The sequence below is a fragment of the Mauremys mutica genome, chromosome 2, assembly GCF_020497125.1.
Source record: "Mauremys mutica isolate MM-2020 ecotype Southern chromosome 2, ASM2049712v1, whole genome shotgun sequence".
NCBI lineage: Eukaryota > Metazoa > Chordata > Testudines > Geoemydidae > Mauremys > Mauremys mutica.
The window spans coordinates 246,296,622-246,314,915 of NC_059073.1; the positions used below are offsets into that span (position 1 = coordinate 246,296,622).

Sequence of the window (18,294 nt, forward strand, 5' to 3'; positions counted from 1 at the left end):
TAAATTCTCCACCGCTTGTAATCATTAACTGAATGTCTTTCCAAAACTTTCATCTACAAGTTATGGGACTCTGTAGAAAATACTGGTGACATTCTATAACTTGTTTGTACAGGTGGTCATGCTAATTGATCAGAATGATATCTTCCTGCCTTAAAAGCTATGCGTCTATAATATCTCTTTTCCCCAGCTGCTTTTTATTTAACTGTCTAATTTTTCTCTGTAACATACAATTTGCATGCAAGATATTATGGAACATAAACCTATATTGTTTTGGGGCTCTATTCTACCTGGCACTTACAACAGGTGCTTTTCCATACATCAGCACAGAGGAAGGCAGAGGCATAGCAGAAAAAGGCATAGATACAGATACGGATAACTGATCATTATTATTACAGGTAATTGATCATTAGTATTTCTATATAAAACTTTAATTATGGAAAACAGAAAACACTCAAACTGGTCTTCAAATAACTTGTAAGACTTTAATATGTTCATAGGACAGTGTCCCTTTAAACTATTCCCACCCAGATCTGTAATGCTGGCTAAATGCCTGGCCACTCTGGATTCAGTTTTGACAAACAAAACATGAATAAAGGACCATGAAAGATCTAGATGCAAGGTAACCCTTATTTAAAACTGGACAGATTATTTATTTAGAAATTGCCTTATTTTCTTAAACAGAAATGTATTTTTCAGTCACATTTATTTACAGTTTTTTTAATCCCCAACTTGCTGTTTGCTTGATTTATAAGGTAAGTCATAAACAGTTTAGAACGCTTATCAAATTGAAATAAACTCATCTGAGACTTGAACAGAAACTGTGTGAAACTGATTGTGAAGCTTATTGCTTATTATAATTCTACTCATTCTATTATTGTTTTGTTTTGTGCATTTTCCCTTTTATCTTCTCAGAAGAATACATTAATGATTTTAAATGTGTAGGTACTGAATGGAGTTCAAAATTAATATTTAACAAGGACTTTTATTATACAATTATGTACTAGCAATTAATCTTTAGTGTTAATGATTAAAATGAATTGCTCTAAATTGAAGACCTTTTTTGTAATTCAGGTTTAATAGCTATCAGTGCATTGTGGAAATTAGTTAACACAATGATTGAAGGCAATTTTTTAATGATCTATTCAGTTTACCATCAGATATCATAGATATGATCCCATAATGGTATTTTTATAAAAAACATTGTATCCATCCTTTTAGAAATAAGTGATAAAATATTAAGTTGCAGAATTTCACTAGTAAACTATTGCCTTTATAAAAAAAAAGAATTACATAATGGACTTTTAACATCTTTTTAATATATCTGTGTGCAAAAGTGCAATTTAGAGACATGAAAAACAAGTTCCTGTGTATTGTTAAGCAAGTGGACTTTTGGATCTAGAGAAGCAAACATATAATCAGTGTTTTCTGTAATATTTCTGTTATTATCATTTAAATGGGATGATAATTATATATTAACTGAGGTCCCGTTTAACCAGCTCAGTTGGATGTCCAAATGAAAGTTAAAGATAGCAGTGAATATTTTTACAAAGAGTAGGGAACATTTTGTTTGTCCCATCCCACATGTTTTTTCTTAGTAAAACAGTATATAATGTCCAAGGATGTATGAGCTATAGCTCACACTGCAGTGGCTGCTGTGTTTTCCTACTTGGGCACAGAATTATTTTGTTTTAATTTCTTCCTCAGTAAATCTTTCTGAGATACTGTACCTAGAAACTGAAAAATGCTCAGTACAAAATTTTCTTCTATATATACACAATATATATGTCTATGAATTTTATTATTGAAGCATTAATAGCTATTTTGTTTTCTGTTAATAGGAATAGTAAGTCATCTGATTTTGGATCACAGTCACTATGTGGAAAAAACATTTTGCCTTTTGCCTTTTATTTTTCGCTGTCGCAACGGATCATGTAGCCTATGGACAAAACAGAAAGAAGGGACAAAAGCCAAATCCTCTTGCAAGAAAAGATGATTTTCAGGGTAAAACCTTTTCTTAGAAATTGCAATAGGCTGTATAAAATGTTTCCTAGAAGCTTTCCAGGATAATTTCCAAGGAAATGAGAAATTATACATGTGTGGGATTATTTTTTGTTTGTTTTGTGTTTGCTAATGAGTCCTGGAATATATAGCAGCACATTTCACATCTACATTGTATTGTAATGTGATCTATTGTTTTCATTTAAATATATATCACTTCTGAATGATACACATTATGAGAAATTGAACAACAATTTTTCATATTGAATTTGCTGCCAGAAAAGTTATATTTTGTTGTAATATTACTGTGATAAAAATAATCTTTGATGTAAGTGTGACGTAAAATCTGAAATATTGGGCTAATGAAGTATTATAGAGCAGAATTTGTCTCTACCTCCTAAAAAGAAATGACGGGGGAGGTTTGGGAATGTTGCAGTGGCTTCCTTAATTTAAAATTTTGGAAGCAGGTATATACCCTTAAGACAGAATTATTATTGTAACTTTCTTGTTCCATTACAGATCCTGTGTGCTTCATTGACATGGTCTTTATCTTGGACAGTTCTGAAAGCGCAAAAAATGCATTGTTCAGTGAGCAGAAAGATTTTGTTAACAACTTAAGTGACAAAGTTTTCCTAATAAAACCTGGTAAATTCCAGAAGTATGATGTCAAACTGGCAATCATGCAGTTCAGCAGTACAGTCAAAATTGACCATCCCTTTGTAGCCTGGAAAGACCTAAATAACTTTAAGCAGGAAGTCACGAAAATGAACTATATTGGGCATGGCACCTACTCCTATTATGCAATTTCCAATGCCACTCAACTGTTTAAAACTGAAGGTCGTAAGGGAAGTGTAAAAGTGGCTTTGTTGATGACTGACGGTATTGACCATCCAAAGAGTCCTGATGTCCAGTCGATATCTGCAGCAGCCAGAGATCTGGGAATATCATTCATTACCATTGGACTGTCTAGTAAAAAGGCCAATAAATCAAACCTACATTTGATATCTGGGAATTCTCCTAGTGAACCTGTTCTAATCCTAAATGATCCTAATCTCTCAGAGAAAATAAAAGAGCAATTGGTAAGTAACTGTGAATGGTTACATTTCTCTTCCCTTTTCTCAGTGGCAGATTTTGTTGTTGATGATGATATAGACACATATTAATCTGAAAATAAGGTACAGTCTTATTTTCTTTCTTAAATTTTTACCCCTCCTGGTTGCAGAGAAAAGTTTGAAGACATTACATGAGCGTACCTGAACAGTTCAAAAACCAAACAGCAAATAAAAAAGCCAACTTCTTTTTTAATCGAATGATTTTTAAAACAATCTGATGATTTTTTAGGACCTGTCTCATGATGGGTTTTGAATACTTAAGGTTAAGCAATGCTGCAGAAATAGGTGGAGTGGTTCAGCTGTGAAAAAGATCTGAGGCAGCATGAATCCAGTTCAATTCACAGGCCCAGCCTTCGGTCAAACAACATTTTGGGCAAGGCAGAATTTTGTGCCATCCCTCAATATAATTTGGGGGATAGTTACTCATAATTCCAGTGTGCCTCCTAGTTTTCAAGGAATTGTGCTGTATTTAGATCACCAAAATCTAACACCATCCTTGCAGAGCTATCTGTGCTGCCAAAATAGCCTTGTACTCCAAAATGCTTGCACGCTAAAGCCCCAGTCCTGTAATTTTTATGTTGTTACTAGTAATTTTGACATCATGTCAATCAACATTTTGATTTTGATCTAATTATACAAACTCACACACAAAAATATGGAGACTAAAACCCTGATGCTGCAAAGACTTATATACATACATAACTTTATGTATTATGTGTAATTCCATTGAAGTGAATTAGATTATTCACAAGCACATGCTAAGGGCCTGATCCATTGCCCATTGAAGACAATGGAAGTTTTTACTGACTTCAGTAGGCATTGGATCACAACTTTAAAGCAGTGTAAGTCTCCTACTGTTCTCATTTAGAGAGCACACTAAAAAATCCAATGTATGCACACATATAGTAAGCAGTATGTCCAAAATTGTTTTAATAGCTGACAGTAAATACCAGCACAGTTATGAAGGTGGTGTGGACTGAAATTAGCAGCACTGACTTGTGAGCTCTGGTGGAATAGTCAAAGAGTTTAAATAGGCTACTGTAGAACTTCTTTTCAACGCTACTGAAAGTATTTTCATGTAGGATAAGAGGCTGTAAACAATAAGCTAAGATAAATAAGGGGAAAATATGTTTAGAATTAAATTAGCTTTTCAGTAATTACACAAGAAGAAATATTGTAAGGGTTTTCTTAATGTTTACATTTCACTAAGTCACTTTAAAAGCATGTTAAAACCAGATATAGTGATTAGTTATCACATATGTGTAAAAGCACATGGACAAGCTGTGCAGTTAAGGAAACATCTGGAGACTTCTCAGACACTGATGGCAATTGGTAAAAGGCAACTATAAGAGTTTTACTAATTTATGTCTTGCCGTGTATTAGATAGATGTCCTTTGACATATTTATAGAACGAACATTTTAAAATCAAATCCACTATATTGTATATTTTAATCAATATGTAATGGGCCAAATTCCTCTCCGAGTTACACTGGTATAAATCTGGAGTAGCTCTCTTTATTGACATGCATTTTCATGATCTCGTCATACATTGTGCAGTGAGCCAAGATCTCAGGTTTAGCTATTTGCATTTTGACTCTTTGTCCTTCTTATATTTGCTACTTTTCCAAGGTAAAGATTCTGATTAGATGTTACATACTAGCATTGCTGGCCCATTGGTGGTATCTTCCTGGCTGGTGCTACATTATACACATTTTTTCAGTACATATTCCTAGGCATCAGTATATGCAGCTGAAAGTTCCACACCTCCTCCAGCCATTCTGTGGGACCTATTCTCCTCCTGCTGGATATGAATAACTCCCTCTAGAGGGTGGATAGGATCAGAGTCATTGTGATTTAAGGAAATTTAAGCAAAGAAATATGAGATCTTTGATGGCCCCCTAGAAAACAGAGTTTTTGGGGCTGGCACAGTACATTAGCTTGTGCAGAGCTAGTGTCTGCCTGTGTATCTGTGCTGTCAAGCATGCTCCAAGCTGCAATGTAAGACATACCCTAAGAGAAGCTACACAGCAAAACACCGGTAATTCATCTGCTTTTGGAACTTATGAAACTGTCAGGATATGTTCCTATGATGCTACATGTCTCTCTCAGTGAATATGGCACGAGTAGGCCTACTAAGTGTTCATCAGTGTAAGAACTGCACACTTAAAGGTTGAACCATTCACTTAATTTACCATTCTTGGAATGGTATTTGGAAACAATATATTTTATAGGAAACACCTTGGTTAAATTAATAAACTGGTATATTTTACAAGAGAATATATTTTTCTTCTTCTTTTTCCTTCCCAGGTTGCCTTATTTAACAAGCGGGTAAGTATTACAAGATTTGACTACTATCAGTGTAACATGTTTTAATCAGCACATCAAGGCTGTACCATTTCCTTCACTACTGATATCTGAATACAAATGTAGTAGTGCTATGTTTTTATTTCCTCACAGAACAGAAGAAGAATTCTCTCAAAAACCAGTGTGTCAGAAATCAGACAGTTTTTTATATTAATTGTTGGGCCAGATTCTTCTACCTTTACTTACACTGAGTAATGCTCCTTAAGCAGAATCATTGGGATGGATGGAACTACTTGAGGAATAAGGTACTATCCAATGTAAATAAGGGTGACAAAATCTGGCTCTATTATTTGTATAGAAATATGGTGACTTTTATATTAACGCTCATCCATTCCTTCCAGCCCTTCTCACCATAAATCCCCAAACACTGCTCATTAGTGGGCGATATTCAGTTTTACAATTTAAGAAACTTTTCCTTTGAAAGGGTATTGGGGCTACTCTGGGTATAAATTACTTGCCTGTCTCATAAAATGTGGCAGTCTACTTGCCTCAAAATTGAGATTCATGTCCAAAATTGGTGGGTAACATTACATGCTATGTGTCCACTACCTGAAATGTTTATATTGTATAACAGATTTGGCTATTAAGAAAAACATTTTTCAAAATATTTGTAATACAATATGTGCAAAACAAAGACTGATATGGAACAGATTTAAGGGATTATTTTAACTGAGATTGTGCAGTGTAGAAGTGGCATATGGTTTGTTACAGGAAGTCTCATTTTATAAGATCATTTATTTTCTGACTGCTTGATTTTGTGCTTCAGCTAGCTCATGTCCTAGCCAAAAATACTGATTTAAAAGTGCTTCTAAAATTTGAAATACTAAATTTGAATATTTTTCTAAAATATTTCTATTAACCCTTTAGTGTGAGCGGAAGTCCTGTGAGTGTCAAAAGGGAGACCAGGGACCACCCGGCCCTTCTGTAAGTATATATATTATTTGTTAGGAAGCTTCAGAAATATGAATTCTAACCAGAGGTCAAGGCAGAATGTTATGGATGTTTGCCAGAACAGTCTTTTAAAATGGTTACAGTTTGTATGAAAGCAAGATCTCAGCCTTCCATATGCTGTAATGTAAATGTTTAATTTTGTTTCTATGGTTTTTGAAATTATGGATTTCATATACCCTAATGAAGGCCTGAAACCTCCAAACAGAGAATCTTCTTAGTGATGTTTCAAAAAAAAAAAAAAAAGAACCCATATACTATGCTGAAATCTAGGTTGGTACCTGATTTTGAAGCACAAATCAAGAAACCCTAGCTGTGATGGAAGGCTATCAGGGCCTCTATGCTACATATGCCCACAGCCTGTCTCCTCCAATGTAGAAGGACATCACAAAGATTCAACATAGAAATGGGTAGAAGCCAAAAGTCTGAATCTGAGCACCCCAGGCTTTGGGGCAATTTGAATCCAAAGTCAGAGCTGAGCTTTGCTGCTCAAGCAAATATCTCTGTCTCTTATTCCAAATATCTCTGTCTCTTATTTCTGTGGTAGCTGGCTTCTCCATGGTTAACAGATGCAGTTGGTGTCTGAGTGACCTGGAAAATCTTAATGTTGTATGCTGAGTGATCGGCTGTAAAGTCACAGCATAATATTATAGCTCTTCTGCCTAATCTTAGCCAGATGCTGTGTCAGTCAGATGATGAAGCACTTAAAGATATATTCGGCCAACAAAAAGATGATGCTTGGGATTGTCAAGGTATTCTGTAAAACTGAGAACCAGTTCAGTTTACCAAATACAATATTTATGTAGCTCAGGGGTAGGCAACCTATGGCACGCATGCCAAGGGCAGAATGCAAGCTGATTTTCAGTGGCACTCACACTGCCCGGGTCCTGGCCACCGGTCCAGGGGGCTCTGCATTTTAATTTAATTTTATATGAAGCTTCTTAAACATTTTAAAAACCTTATTTACTTTACATACAACAATAGTTTAGTTATATATTATAGATTTATAGAAAGAGACCTTCTAAAAACATTAAAATGTATTACTGGCACACAAAACCTTAAATTAGAGTGAATAAATGAAGACTTGGCACACCACTTCTGAAAGGTTGCTGACCCCGATGTAGCTTTTAATCATGCATTTTATGTAATTTATAGAACAGATGCAAATTTAGAGTTGGAGCAATTCTAGTTTATAGAATCAAATGTAGACCTGGAGCAATTCTAGTTAATAGAATCAAAAAAGAATTTGGTTTTAGTTTCTTAGCTGACCAGAAAGTACTTTATAAACTATTTAGTTGGATGTTGAGAATGCAGTGACTGTTTAGGGTAACAAAACACACAGTAGATGTCTAGCAATATCTGTTTCACAGCCTGAAACTAATAAACATTTATTTATAATGAATGAGAAATAATGTTGTCTAGGATACTAGGGTTTTCATGTCCAACTTGTGAAAAGTGCCAGTTAGCACTATTTTTACTTATTTCTTAACCTAGACCATCTCATAGGCTACACCACACCTTATCCACTGGACTAACTGGCCAGCCCCTGGTGGAACCAGAATATGGCGGCAGGCCTACCATCCCTTACTACTGCTGGGTAACACAAGTCCAGAAATGAGCTTTCCTGCACTTTTTTGTAGTCTCTAGTCAGAATTTAATGTCTAAGACATTTAAGTTATTTTGTCCAAAATTATTAGATCACGGTACGGTGTGTAACAAGAATCCCAGGACCTCAGCTTCCTTTTCCAGCTCAACCCTTTGTACATGCCACATCACACTTGGTCTCATGGACCAGGAAGGTGGTGGGGAAAATTCTTGGCCTTACAGCTGCAGAATGTTGGCATTAATCTGTTCTGTAAAACATATTATGAGAAGAGGCAACCAATTCATATTCTTTATGTGATAATACTAGTAAAAAATGACTGGAATGTCTCCGAAAGGTAGCAGCGAGGAAGTGTATTATGTTTTCTGTTGCACCTTAGTTCATTAGGTTTACCTGGATTCTATTTTGCTAATGTTGAAGATGGAAAACATATTTACACTGGGCATGGGTAAAGAATCACAGCCAGAATCATGTCTTCTAATACTAAGCAAGGAACTTTATCAGACTAATGAAAACAGTCTTATGCCTGTCCAAGCTCCTTCTCCTCTTTCTCTCTCTGCTTCACTGTAGAACTTTTGCCTAAACCTTTCCCTTTGCCATTGTTGCCTTCCTTCCTGGTCCAGTTTTAAAGAAACCAGAAACATATAATTAGGATGTTCATAATATTTTCCTGTTTTTTTTAAGGGAAGACTTGGTAGTAGAGGGGATAAAGGTGAGCAAGGACCAAAAGGAGACAAGGTAAATTGACAGAGTTTTCTCTTTAAAATGAATGCCAGTTTCTTCTAGTTTTATTCAAACTATGCAAATGAGGAAAGCAGAGAAAAGGTACAGTACAACATGCCATAAATCAATATTCAAGTATGGAATTCTGCCCTCAAAGGATCCTGTTGAAATCTATCAGAGCTGCACACAAGGATAGTATTTGAATCTAAATCCTTATCAGATTGAACAAATTAAGACGCCAGTTCTTCAAGCTCTTCTCTGCAGGCAGACCCCTGCACCTTTGTGGAGCTGTATTAAAGTCAATGAGGCTCTGTGCAGCCTCTGGGCTTTGTTTATTAGGATCAGTTTGCAGGACTGGGGCCTAAGATCAGGGGTGAAATTAACTTATAGGACTTACCAGTACTCCGGAGTCCTGAGCAGGGGCTGGGGCCTCAACCGGAAGAGGCAAGTTCTCAACCGGATGAGGCGGGTCCTTTAAATCCTCGGGTCCTTTAAATCTTGATTTAAAGGGCCTGGGCTTCTGGCTGTGGTAGCGGCAGCTGGGAGCCCCAGGCCCTTTAAATCACCCCCCGGAGCTACCAGCTGCAGAGGCTTCTAGGAGCCCCAGGGCTAGGGTGCGATTTAAAGGGCCTGGGGCTCCAGCTGCCACTACCGCAGCGGAGTCCCGAGCCATTTAAATCGGTGCCTGAGCCCCGCTGCCGGAGGCCCCGGGGTAACAGCGGCAGCCCAGGGCTCTGGCAGTGATTTAAAGGGACAAGGGCTCCCGGCCCCCACTACCGCAGTGGAGCCCCGGGCCCTTTAAATCTCTGACAGAGCCCCAAGCCTTGGGGTAGTGGTGGCAGCTGGGAGCCCCGCGGGTGGCTCCAGCGATTTAAAGGGCCTGGGGCTCCGCTGCCGTAGTCGTATCACCGCTGTAGCCCTGGGTCGCCGCCGGGGCTCCAGCAACAGGACTCCAGTGGTGATTTAAAGGTCCCGGGGCTCCCTGCAGCAACCAGAGCCCCGGGCCCTTTAAATCGCTGGCCTGGGGTAGCCGGTCTAGTCTGGCATGGAGTACCGGCTCTTGCCGGTACATCGTACCGGACTGTACCGGCTTACTTTCACCTCTGCCTAAGATCCCAGACATCTAATAACTGTGCTTTAGTTTTCTGTGTTGTCAAAGTTTTGCACTGTATATGCTTCATTGTAGAAAAGAAGTTGGAGCCCTTTAAGTTAAAATTGGTGTTGATTTTCAGTCCGTATATCTTGGTTCTAATTTGGTAATGTTTGGTAAAACGGTGCTGCATATTTTGATTGGGTTCCATTGTTCCTGACAGGGTGATTCTCAAAAAGGAGAAAGTGGAGAAAAAGGTGAAGAGGTATGTAGATGACTTAGTGTTTTCCTATTAAGATCTATTCTTGAGAATATAATAATTTAGAAAGCTAGGGCCAGATCATTACCTAGTATAAACTGGCATAGCTCCAGTGACTTGAAGAGAGCTATGTTGATTTACACTAACTGAGAATCTGGTCCTAGATTTCAAATTTTTATGCAGATGTTTCATATTATCATTTATAATATGTATCAGAACTAGCTCCTGATTCAGAAAAGCATCTGTATCCAGGAAAGCACTTTAAGCGCCTGTTTAAGATAAGCATGTGCTTAAATGCTTTCCTAAAATGGGACCCTTGTGATAACAGGAACTTTTGAAGTGACAGTGTGTTGCATTGACCAGCATTATAGTCATCTGCAAGGGAGAATTGAAGTTCGCAAAATAAAGATCTCATCTGCATAGCTGCCACGAATAGGTCCCTCATCTGGTATTCCCTCAGTTTGAACTCTTGAAGATTCACAGTCAATAAACTTGACAGTAATGCAATAGTTCAATCTAATTTGAAAATCAGTCTAGGGTAGAGATTATATTTGCTAGGAATGCAGTAGAATTTTTTTCTGGTAAAGGACATATTTGTCTATCTACTGTTATGGGGTGGGGAGAGGGTGTGTATGGAGCGGGACAACACCATTTCTTGAAGTTTACAGAAGATGACAACTTAAATGGACTTTTTTATAACTATATTTAAACTTCAATATACTTGATAAGATTATCTATATTTTTCCTGTTAGTAATTTAAGTATGTGCTGTATCTTCACTTTATTTTGTTAATCTTTTTTTTATATATATATAGGGAGATCCTGGCAACAAGGGAGAAAAGGTAAGATCTTTGTGGAGAACCTAAGGCTAGATTGTCACTTGATGAAAATCCACATGGGATGCTCAGCAGAAGATTCTGTCTTAAGCCCTGAAACTACAAACACATATGCAGATATAAATGTTACTACCATGAGCAGTCCCACTGAAATCAATAGGACTATTAATGGCAGAAAAGTTAATCATGTGTGTGTTTGGAGGATTGGGGCCATCACTGGTCCTTGATGTGGTCTTTCAGGGGCGTCTCTACAGCCCTTTGATTGGCTTTCTTTGGTTAGCCCCTGGTTAGGACAGTTCTTGGCTCCTGGCCTCTCATTAGGCCAAGTGGTCTGCTTCAGTCCCTTTTGGCTGTGTTTCTGAAGGCAGCCTGGTGTTACCTCTTCACTGTCCCAGGCATTTCTGCCTCCCTTACTTCTCTGAGCTCTCTCCTTTTATAGCAGGCTTTGTTTCCCCACTGGTTGCAGCTGTAGGTGCCTGCCTCCATGATTGGCAGTTGTGGCAACTGCGTGGGGATGTGGTCAGGCTGCTTGCCTGTAGGTAGGAGAGACTCCTCTCCCCCTTCTGCCTCTGCTCAGTATGGGGTTTGTAAACCCTATTACAGATCCTCCCCTGCAAGGCCGAGGCCCTGCCTTGGCTGAAATATGCTCCTTCTCTGAATAGAAAATCGGCGTTACAGTGCAACCTTCCCGCCAGGTGTTGTATCCAAAAGGCTGTAGTGACAGGTAGCACCTCATGATCCTTGGGCTTGTCTGCTTCCTCACATTTGGCAGCACAGACTCATATGGACCATAACGAGCGTGAACCTGTTTCCTCGGAGGTAGTACCATAGGCCCTCTATTGCCCATTTGGCAGCCAAGCACTCTTTTTCTATCACTGAGTATGCTTTCTCCCAGCTGATATATAGTACTGGGCATTCTTCTCCACTGACATCTTCAGAAAGGACCACCACAGCCCTACCTCTGATGCAGTCATTTCTAAATTCTGGCTATACAGTGGTAGGTGTCTGCAGAGTGTGGTCTTGAGTTCTTGAAAGGCCCTTTCACAAGTGGGTGTCCACAACCCCCATCTTGGGGCAGCATCCTCAATCAAATCTGTTAGCACGGCTGCTATGGTTGTACAATGAGGTATGAATCGGTGGTAGGAGACAGCTAAGCCTAAGGAGGCATGCACTTGCTTTTTGGTCATGGGGGTCTTGTATGCCTGTTAGACATGAACCTTGTCTACCAAGGGGCAGTCGTGTCCTCCACTGAATCTATGTCCCAGGCTTCTTCCTTCCCTATTGCACATCTAGTAGGGTTTGCTGTTAATCTGGCTTCTCGCAGTGATCAGAAGACAGTGGCTACCTTGTCCAAATGGGAGTCCCAACCTTTGCCGTAGATAACTACATCATCCAAGTATGCCGTTGCATATTGGCTGTGTTGGAGCAATTGGTCCATCAAATGTTGAAAGGTGGCCACTACCCTGTGTAACCTGAAGGTCATGGTCTTAAAATGGAATAGACTTAGCAGTGTAGAAAAGGCTGTCTTCTCCAGACACTCTGGTGTTAAGGGGATCTGCCAGTACCCCTTTGTCAAATCTAAAGTGGTGATATATTGGGCTTCTCCCAGTTGGTCTAAGAGCATCCACTCAGAGCATGGGATAGCCATCACATTTAGAAATTGTGTTCACCTTCTTGAAATCTATGCAGAAATGTAGTAAGCCATCAGGCTTTGGTACCAGCACAATAGGATTGCTTCAGTCACTCTGGAACTCTTTTATCACCCTTGAGTTCCAGCATGGTCCTGATCTCTTTCTCAGTGAACCCCCTCAACTGGTTAGAGCCCTTCTTGTATTACCTTACCAGGTTCTGTATTAATATGGTGTTGTGTTCGGAACATCTTCCCAGGGAGGGTTGAGAATACCCATGAGAAAACAGCCAGCAGATGGAGTGCCTGTTCCCTTTGCTTATCATTTAATTTTTTCCCTGAGGCTCACCGAACCTTTCAGGCAGTCTTTACCTTGGGGTCCTAGTTCCAGTTTTCAGGGTTTGGTGTGATAAAGAAGTTTTCCCTGCCTTTCCAGGGCTTCAATACATTTATGTGGTAGATTTGTTGTTCCTTTTTTTTCCTGGTTGTCTGATCAAGTATTCCACAGTTTCCACTTTCTTTATCACCTCATAAGGGCTTTGCCACTAGGCCATTTGCTTCGATTCTGAGCTTGGAAGAAGCAACAGGACTCAGTCACACAGTTGAAAGACATGCATCTGTGTCCCTTTGTTATACTGTTGTTGTTGTCCCTGTGCTTCCTTCAGGTTTTTCTAGCATACACCCTTATAGCCTCCACTCTCTGACGTTTTCAGCTCTCAGTGTTTGTCTCTCTGAGATTTCCCATACCAGGTTGAATATATGCCCCTCGGTTGTTGTCCATTTATCAGTTTGCAGGGTGAAAACTCTGTGGAAGCTTGGGGCACCTCTCGGATGGTAAAAAGTAAGGCTGTGAGTAGTTGCCAGTGTCTGGTGTCTTGAGCTCCCCCCCTTAGATGTCTGGTTGAGCCTATCTGTGTTAGACCATCTATATGAGGGTGGTACATGGATGTCCACAGGGTCTTGACTTTTAAGAATTTCCATATTTCCTTCATTAGCTGGGAGGTGAAATTTGTCCTCTGGCCTGTCAGGATCTCTTTGGGAAACCTGAGACATGTGAAGATCTTCAGCAGCTCCTTGGTGATAGTCTTAGCATCTGTAGAACATAGTGGTATGGCCTAAGGGTACCTGGTGGCATAGTCCACGATGACAAGTATGTGCTGATGCCCTGAGGTGCTCTTTTCTAGGCGACCTATAAGGTCTATTCCCACTCTTTCAAAGGTAGTCTCCACCAAGCGGAGAGATACTAGTGAGGCTCTCGGGATTCTCTTGGGGGCTGTCAGTTGATATTCAGGATGGGAGGTGCAGAAATTCTCAACTTCCTTGAAGACTACTGGCCACATGTATCGGGCCAGGATCCTAGACTGCGTTTTGCCTTTCCCAAGATGCCCTGCACATGGGGTTGCATGTTCCAGGTGCAGCAACTCACAGCGATGTATCTGAGGTACTAACAGTTGCATCCATATCTCTTGTGTCTACATGTCTTGGTCTACATGGTATAATAAGTCCTTCTTGAGGGCAAAGTGTGGATACTGCTGGCCCTTACAGGGTCTACCTCTTTGTCATCCACCATAGCTACCTGCTCTAAGGCTCAGCTCAAGGTCTTATTGTTCCTTTGCTCCACTTGAAACGCCAAGAATCCAATTAACTTCTCTGGATCCATTTGCAGCAGTGGTGGTATATTTGGTCTCATGCATGGTCCTTCTCTGGGGTCATCATCGTCAGTGGCATCAGCTCTGGCATCTGTGGTCCCTATTATGGCCATGGAAGGGACCACCTCTGCCTCCTCCCTCCACTCTCTACCAATTTTTCCTTCCAAGATTTTCTTTCCTTGGGTTGGCAGGTGAGAAGGTCAGAGTTCTTAAAGGGGAACATGTGCCTAATACCTCTTCTGAGGTATCTTCCTCGAGTTCCTGGGCTAAGGGAAGCTTCTGCAGGAGCTCAGGGAATTATGACCAGTCTCAGCCTAATATTACGGGATAAGGTAGGTCTGCAGAGACACGTACCTTCATCTGGTTGTCCTAGTGGGATACCTAATAGAACATTGCCATGGATACATTTAATAGGGATTTTTCCCTTCTTGGGTTTCCCTGTCACCTCGGCTACCTGTTCTCAGATAAATGTTTGGTCATGCCCCAGAGTCTGTTGGCCCTCTACTTCAATGGGGATTGTGAGTTTTTCTGGACTTTTCCTGTGGGCCCTATTCTTGCCACTCCAGACCTGCCTGAACTTACACTCCATCTAGGGGCAGTCTTAAAATGAGTGCCCCTGTAGTCCACAGGAGTAAAAGGTTATCACATCTGTCCCTTGTTTTCTAGCATCTGTGTCATCTTCTTTCAGGGTTTCAGTGGGTCCTTGCTCCTGTGCAGTTACAGGCCAAGGAGTCAGTGGGGTTTTTAAGGGATCAGGTCTGTAGTCATGGGAAAATCTTACCCATGGACCCTAAGATGCACCCCTGTCTCTTATGTTGACAAGTCAGCAAGGATTTGTCAAGAAAAAATTATGACAAACCAACCTATTAGCTTCCTTTGACTGGGTAACAAGACTTATGGATGGGTGGGGGGAAGTGGTAGATGTGGTATATCTTGACTTGTTATGTTATGTATAGTCTTAGGAAGAGACATTTAGATATGCTGAGTAGAACTGAACTTCTGCAGAACTTGATATAATTACAGTGCTTACATGTCTTCAGAAAATACCAAAATTTATGTAACGCATTTTATTTAATCAAAAAATCTTGTTCAATTATAAAAAAAATATTTTTATAGGGTGAAAGAGGAGAATGTGGGACACCAGGGTTAAAAGGGGACAGAGTAAGTACAACTTTTTAATTAAAATGTTGTCCATGGTGTTAATTGTGGAGCACATATATAAGTACATCAACCTGTGCACTAAATGAGGCAGGTGGGGATCATGTGATTAAAGAATGTATTATTATGCATATACACATGGGGCGGGCTGAATGGGCACCCTTAGATCTGGAATTACGTAACTTTTGACAGTTAGACTTTGAAACCTTAATAATGTTATTTTAAAACAGTATTTTTGTGTGTAATTTCCTAGTTTTTCAAAAAGCAAACTAAAAAAACAGAAATTCCATCATGTGGCATCATTTTGGAACCCACATGGGTCACCAGCAGGGCTGGAACCCTTAGATCGACCTCACAGACCACTGCCACTTGACCTAATGGAGTATGATAAAGTGAGGGTGGTAGTACCTTGTCATCCACTATGTGGACCAGCACTCGAGAGGAATGAGACAGTTTGCCTGTGGGTTTTGAAGATATTTGCTGTTGGCAGAGGAATGGTGAGACTCAGGAATCTTGGGTTCCATTCCAGGCTCTGGAGGGAGTGTGCTGGACCCTTCTGGCTGTTCCCCATAAGCTTGACCCTTTCTACCCTAACCCTCCAACTTGTCCCTGTCAGAGTACCATCTGTTCCCCACCCCAGCTCCTCATCTTACTCCCAGTCTCCTCACCTAGCTTGTCCCAGTCTCCACTGCTCAGGTGTTTCATCCCAGTCCCAGCCTTCTTGTCCACACGGTTCAGTTTCCCACTCCTGGCTCCTTGTCTGATTTCTCTCTTTCTCTTCCCTTCACCCACATTTTCCAGTCATGCTAGTTCCCAGTCCCAGCCTTCTTTCCCTTATACAGTTTCATTGTCCATCCCATTCCAGCTCCTAGGCCCAGTCTCTCTGCGTGGAAAGTCCCAGTTCTCCAAAACATGGGAGTGCTAGAACTTTTCAAAGAAAAGGTTAGCAAAGCTTTTTAACATGGTAATATATTTAAGTAATATATTTTTCCCATGCTCATTCTCAGAGAGAGCTGAACTGCTTGAGGCAGATATCCAGCATGAAATTTTTCAGCCCAAACAGTTAGAGTCCGGCAAAATTATAAGGAACTGAAAATAATTTCTAGTGTTCAGCAGCCATAATAGAAACTGCTACCAGCCCTATCTATAAAGCGCTCTCCATAAATCCTATAACACATATTTTGGTGATTTTCAAGACTCACCTACCTCTTGTAACACTCAGTTACACTGAAGCAAACATACAAATTAAGGACTCCTGCCATACTTTACCTAATTTATGTCCAGCCCTTAATTATACACATACACACACTATATATATTCTGTCCCTATTTTTGAATATATCCTGTAAAGGGAATTACAGATCATAGAGTCATAGAGGGCCTGAGCCAAACCCCACTGAAGACAATAGCAGTCATCCTGTTAACTGTATTGATTTTGGATCAGGCCCATGGGAAAGATAACATAGCCTATCACTTTCTATATAGACATGCATTATGATTAGATTGAAACAGATTAGACTTTTACATAAGCAATTTAAAATCAATTGACATAAAAGGAATAGTGGTCACTCTTAAGAGGTATCAATTAGCTTTGTAATGACATCATATTACCAAAATATCTACAATTTTTCTTTGGTATTAGTCTCTAATATGTACACCTTATCGGAGGCAAAAGTGGAAAGTTTCTTAGTGCCTATAGAGCAGTCATTTGATGTAAGTTAACAAAGCAGATGTTTGTGAAACATTTCTGTTGGCAGCTAGAACATACTTTTAAGCAATAAGATTTGTCACAAAAGACCTACCAGGATCATGTGAAATAGCAGGGGTTCAGAAATCTCTTTAAGGACAAGTGAATCAGAAGAGATAATGACATTAAAGAAAGAGGAGTTGTACATCTCACATGAAAAAAGAATATGAGTTTGGGCAACGTGCAAAGTAGTAGGAGGTTAAGTGAAATGTATATTAAGATAAAAGGAAGTTGTTCAGAAGCTGGAAATAACATGGACAAAGCAGCCCAGGAGATCGGACATAAAAACCATATGCCAAGACTACAGAAAGCTAAGCAGAGTGTTCCTCTGTTATTTAATTTCTATTAAGGACATTGATGAAAAAAACATTTAATATCTTTAAGAAGTTACTGAACAGACCAGAGTTATATAGTCACCCACAGAATTAGCAGCTCAACGAACATTTGAAAAATTAGATGATCTGCCAACCACCCCTCAAGAATTAAAAATAAAAATAAAAAATAAAAATCTGTGCCTCTGGAAAAATTATCAGACATTGAATACACATAAGAGGAGTGTCAAGAGCACAACTCCAATATTCAGAAACAAATTTAGAAGCTGCAGTGATTGGCATTGCAGTATAATAGGCAGTATTGTTGGCTGTCCAGGAGGAGGGTTTATTTTTCTTTCTCTGATTTAATTAATTACACTGATTTCAGCAGAGCATCTGATGTTTCCCACTGCCTGCAAGTTGGGTTTCCCTAAATGTAAATCAGATTAGAATATAGACAATGGCTCAAAATGCAGAAAACTTGTTTTGATTTGAAATTGGAACTGTTTCTAACTATTTATGCATATTCTCAGTGTAGGTTTAATTCTACACACACTTACTATCATGATTTGTTTCATTCTAGTGGTTGCTTTGCCATATCTTCATGTAATTTTGCAAATGTGCATCAAATCATAGTGGCTACTTATGGTAGAAAGCACTATACTCAGTAGTTAATCCCTGCAGGATCAGGCCCTCATCTGCCAGGATACATACAATGTCTTGAACTTTTGAATCTATTTCATGATGAGGAAATAGCTGATGGAATGGAATGCTTTAAATGTCACTGCTTTATTCATCAGGACAATTACAAGATCAAAACAAGACACATGCTGTGGAAAGGACAGCCAGATCCACTGACTTCTGTATATGT

At 39.6% G+C, this 18,294-nt stretch overlaps 1 protein-coding gene across 5 annotated transcripts in view; it reads left to right on the top strand.

Moving 5' to 3' along the window:
• The first annotated feature begins 569 nt into the window (after positions 1-569).
• Positions 570-18,294, top strand: part of COL28A1 (collagen type XXVIII alpha 1 chain) — a 120,507-nt gene continuing 102,782 nt past the window's right edge. For 2 of the 5 annotated variants that reach the window (XM_045006859.1, XM_045006863.1), the window contains exons 1-9: positions 619-752; positions 1,839-2,001; positions 2,518-3,077; positions 5,418-5,438; positions 6,342-6,398; positions 8,710-8,763; positions 10,062-10,103; positions 10,912-10,938; positions 15,325-15,369. In XM_045006859.1, the coding sequence (XP_044862794.1) occupies positions 1,875-2,001; positions 2,518-3,077; positions 5,418-5,438; positions 6,342-6,398; positions 8,710-8,763; positions 10,062-10,103; positions 10,912-10,938; positions 15,325-15,369 (933 nt within the window). In that variant the 5' untranslated portion in view covers positions 619-752; positions 1,839-1,874. Of the gene's footprint in view, positions 753-1,838; positions 2,002-2,067; positions 2,095-2,517; positions 3,078-5,417; positions 5,439-6,341; positions 6,399-8,709; positions 8,764-10,061; positions 10,104-10,911; positions 10,939-15,324; positions 15,370-18,294 lie in introns of those variants that run through there. The other 3 variants (XM_045006860.1, XM_045006862.1, XM_045006861.1) reach the window with 3 other exon arrangements.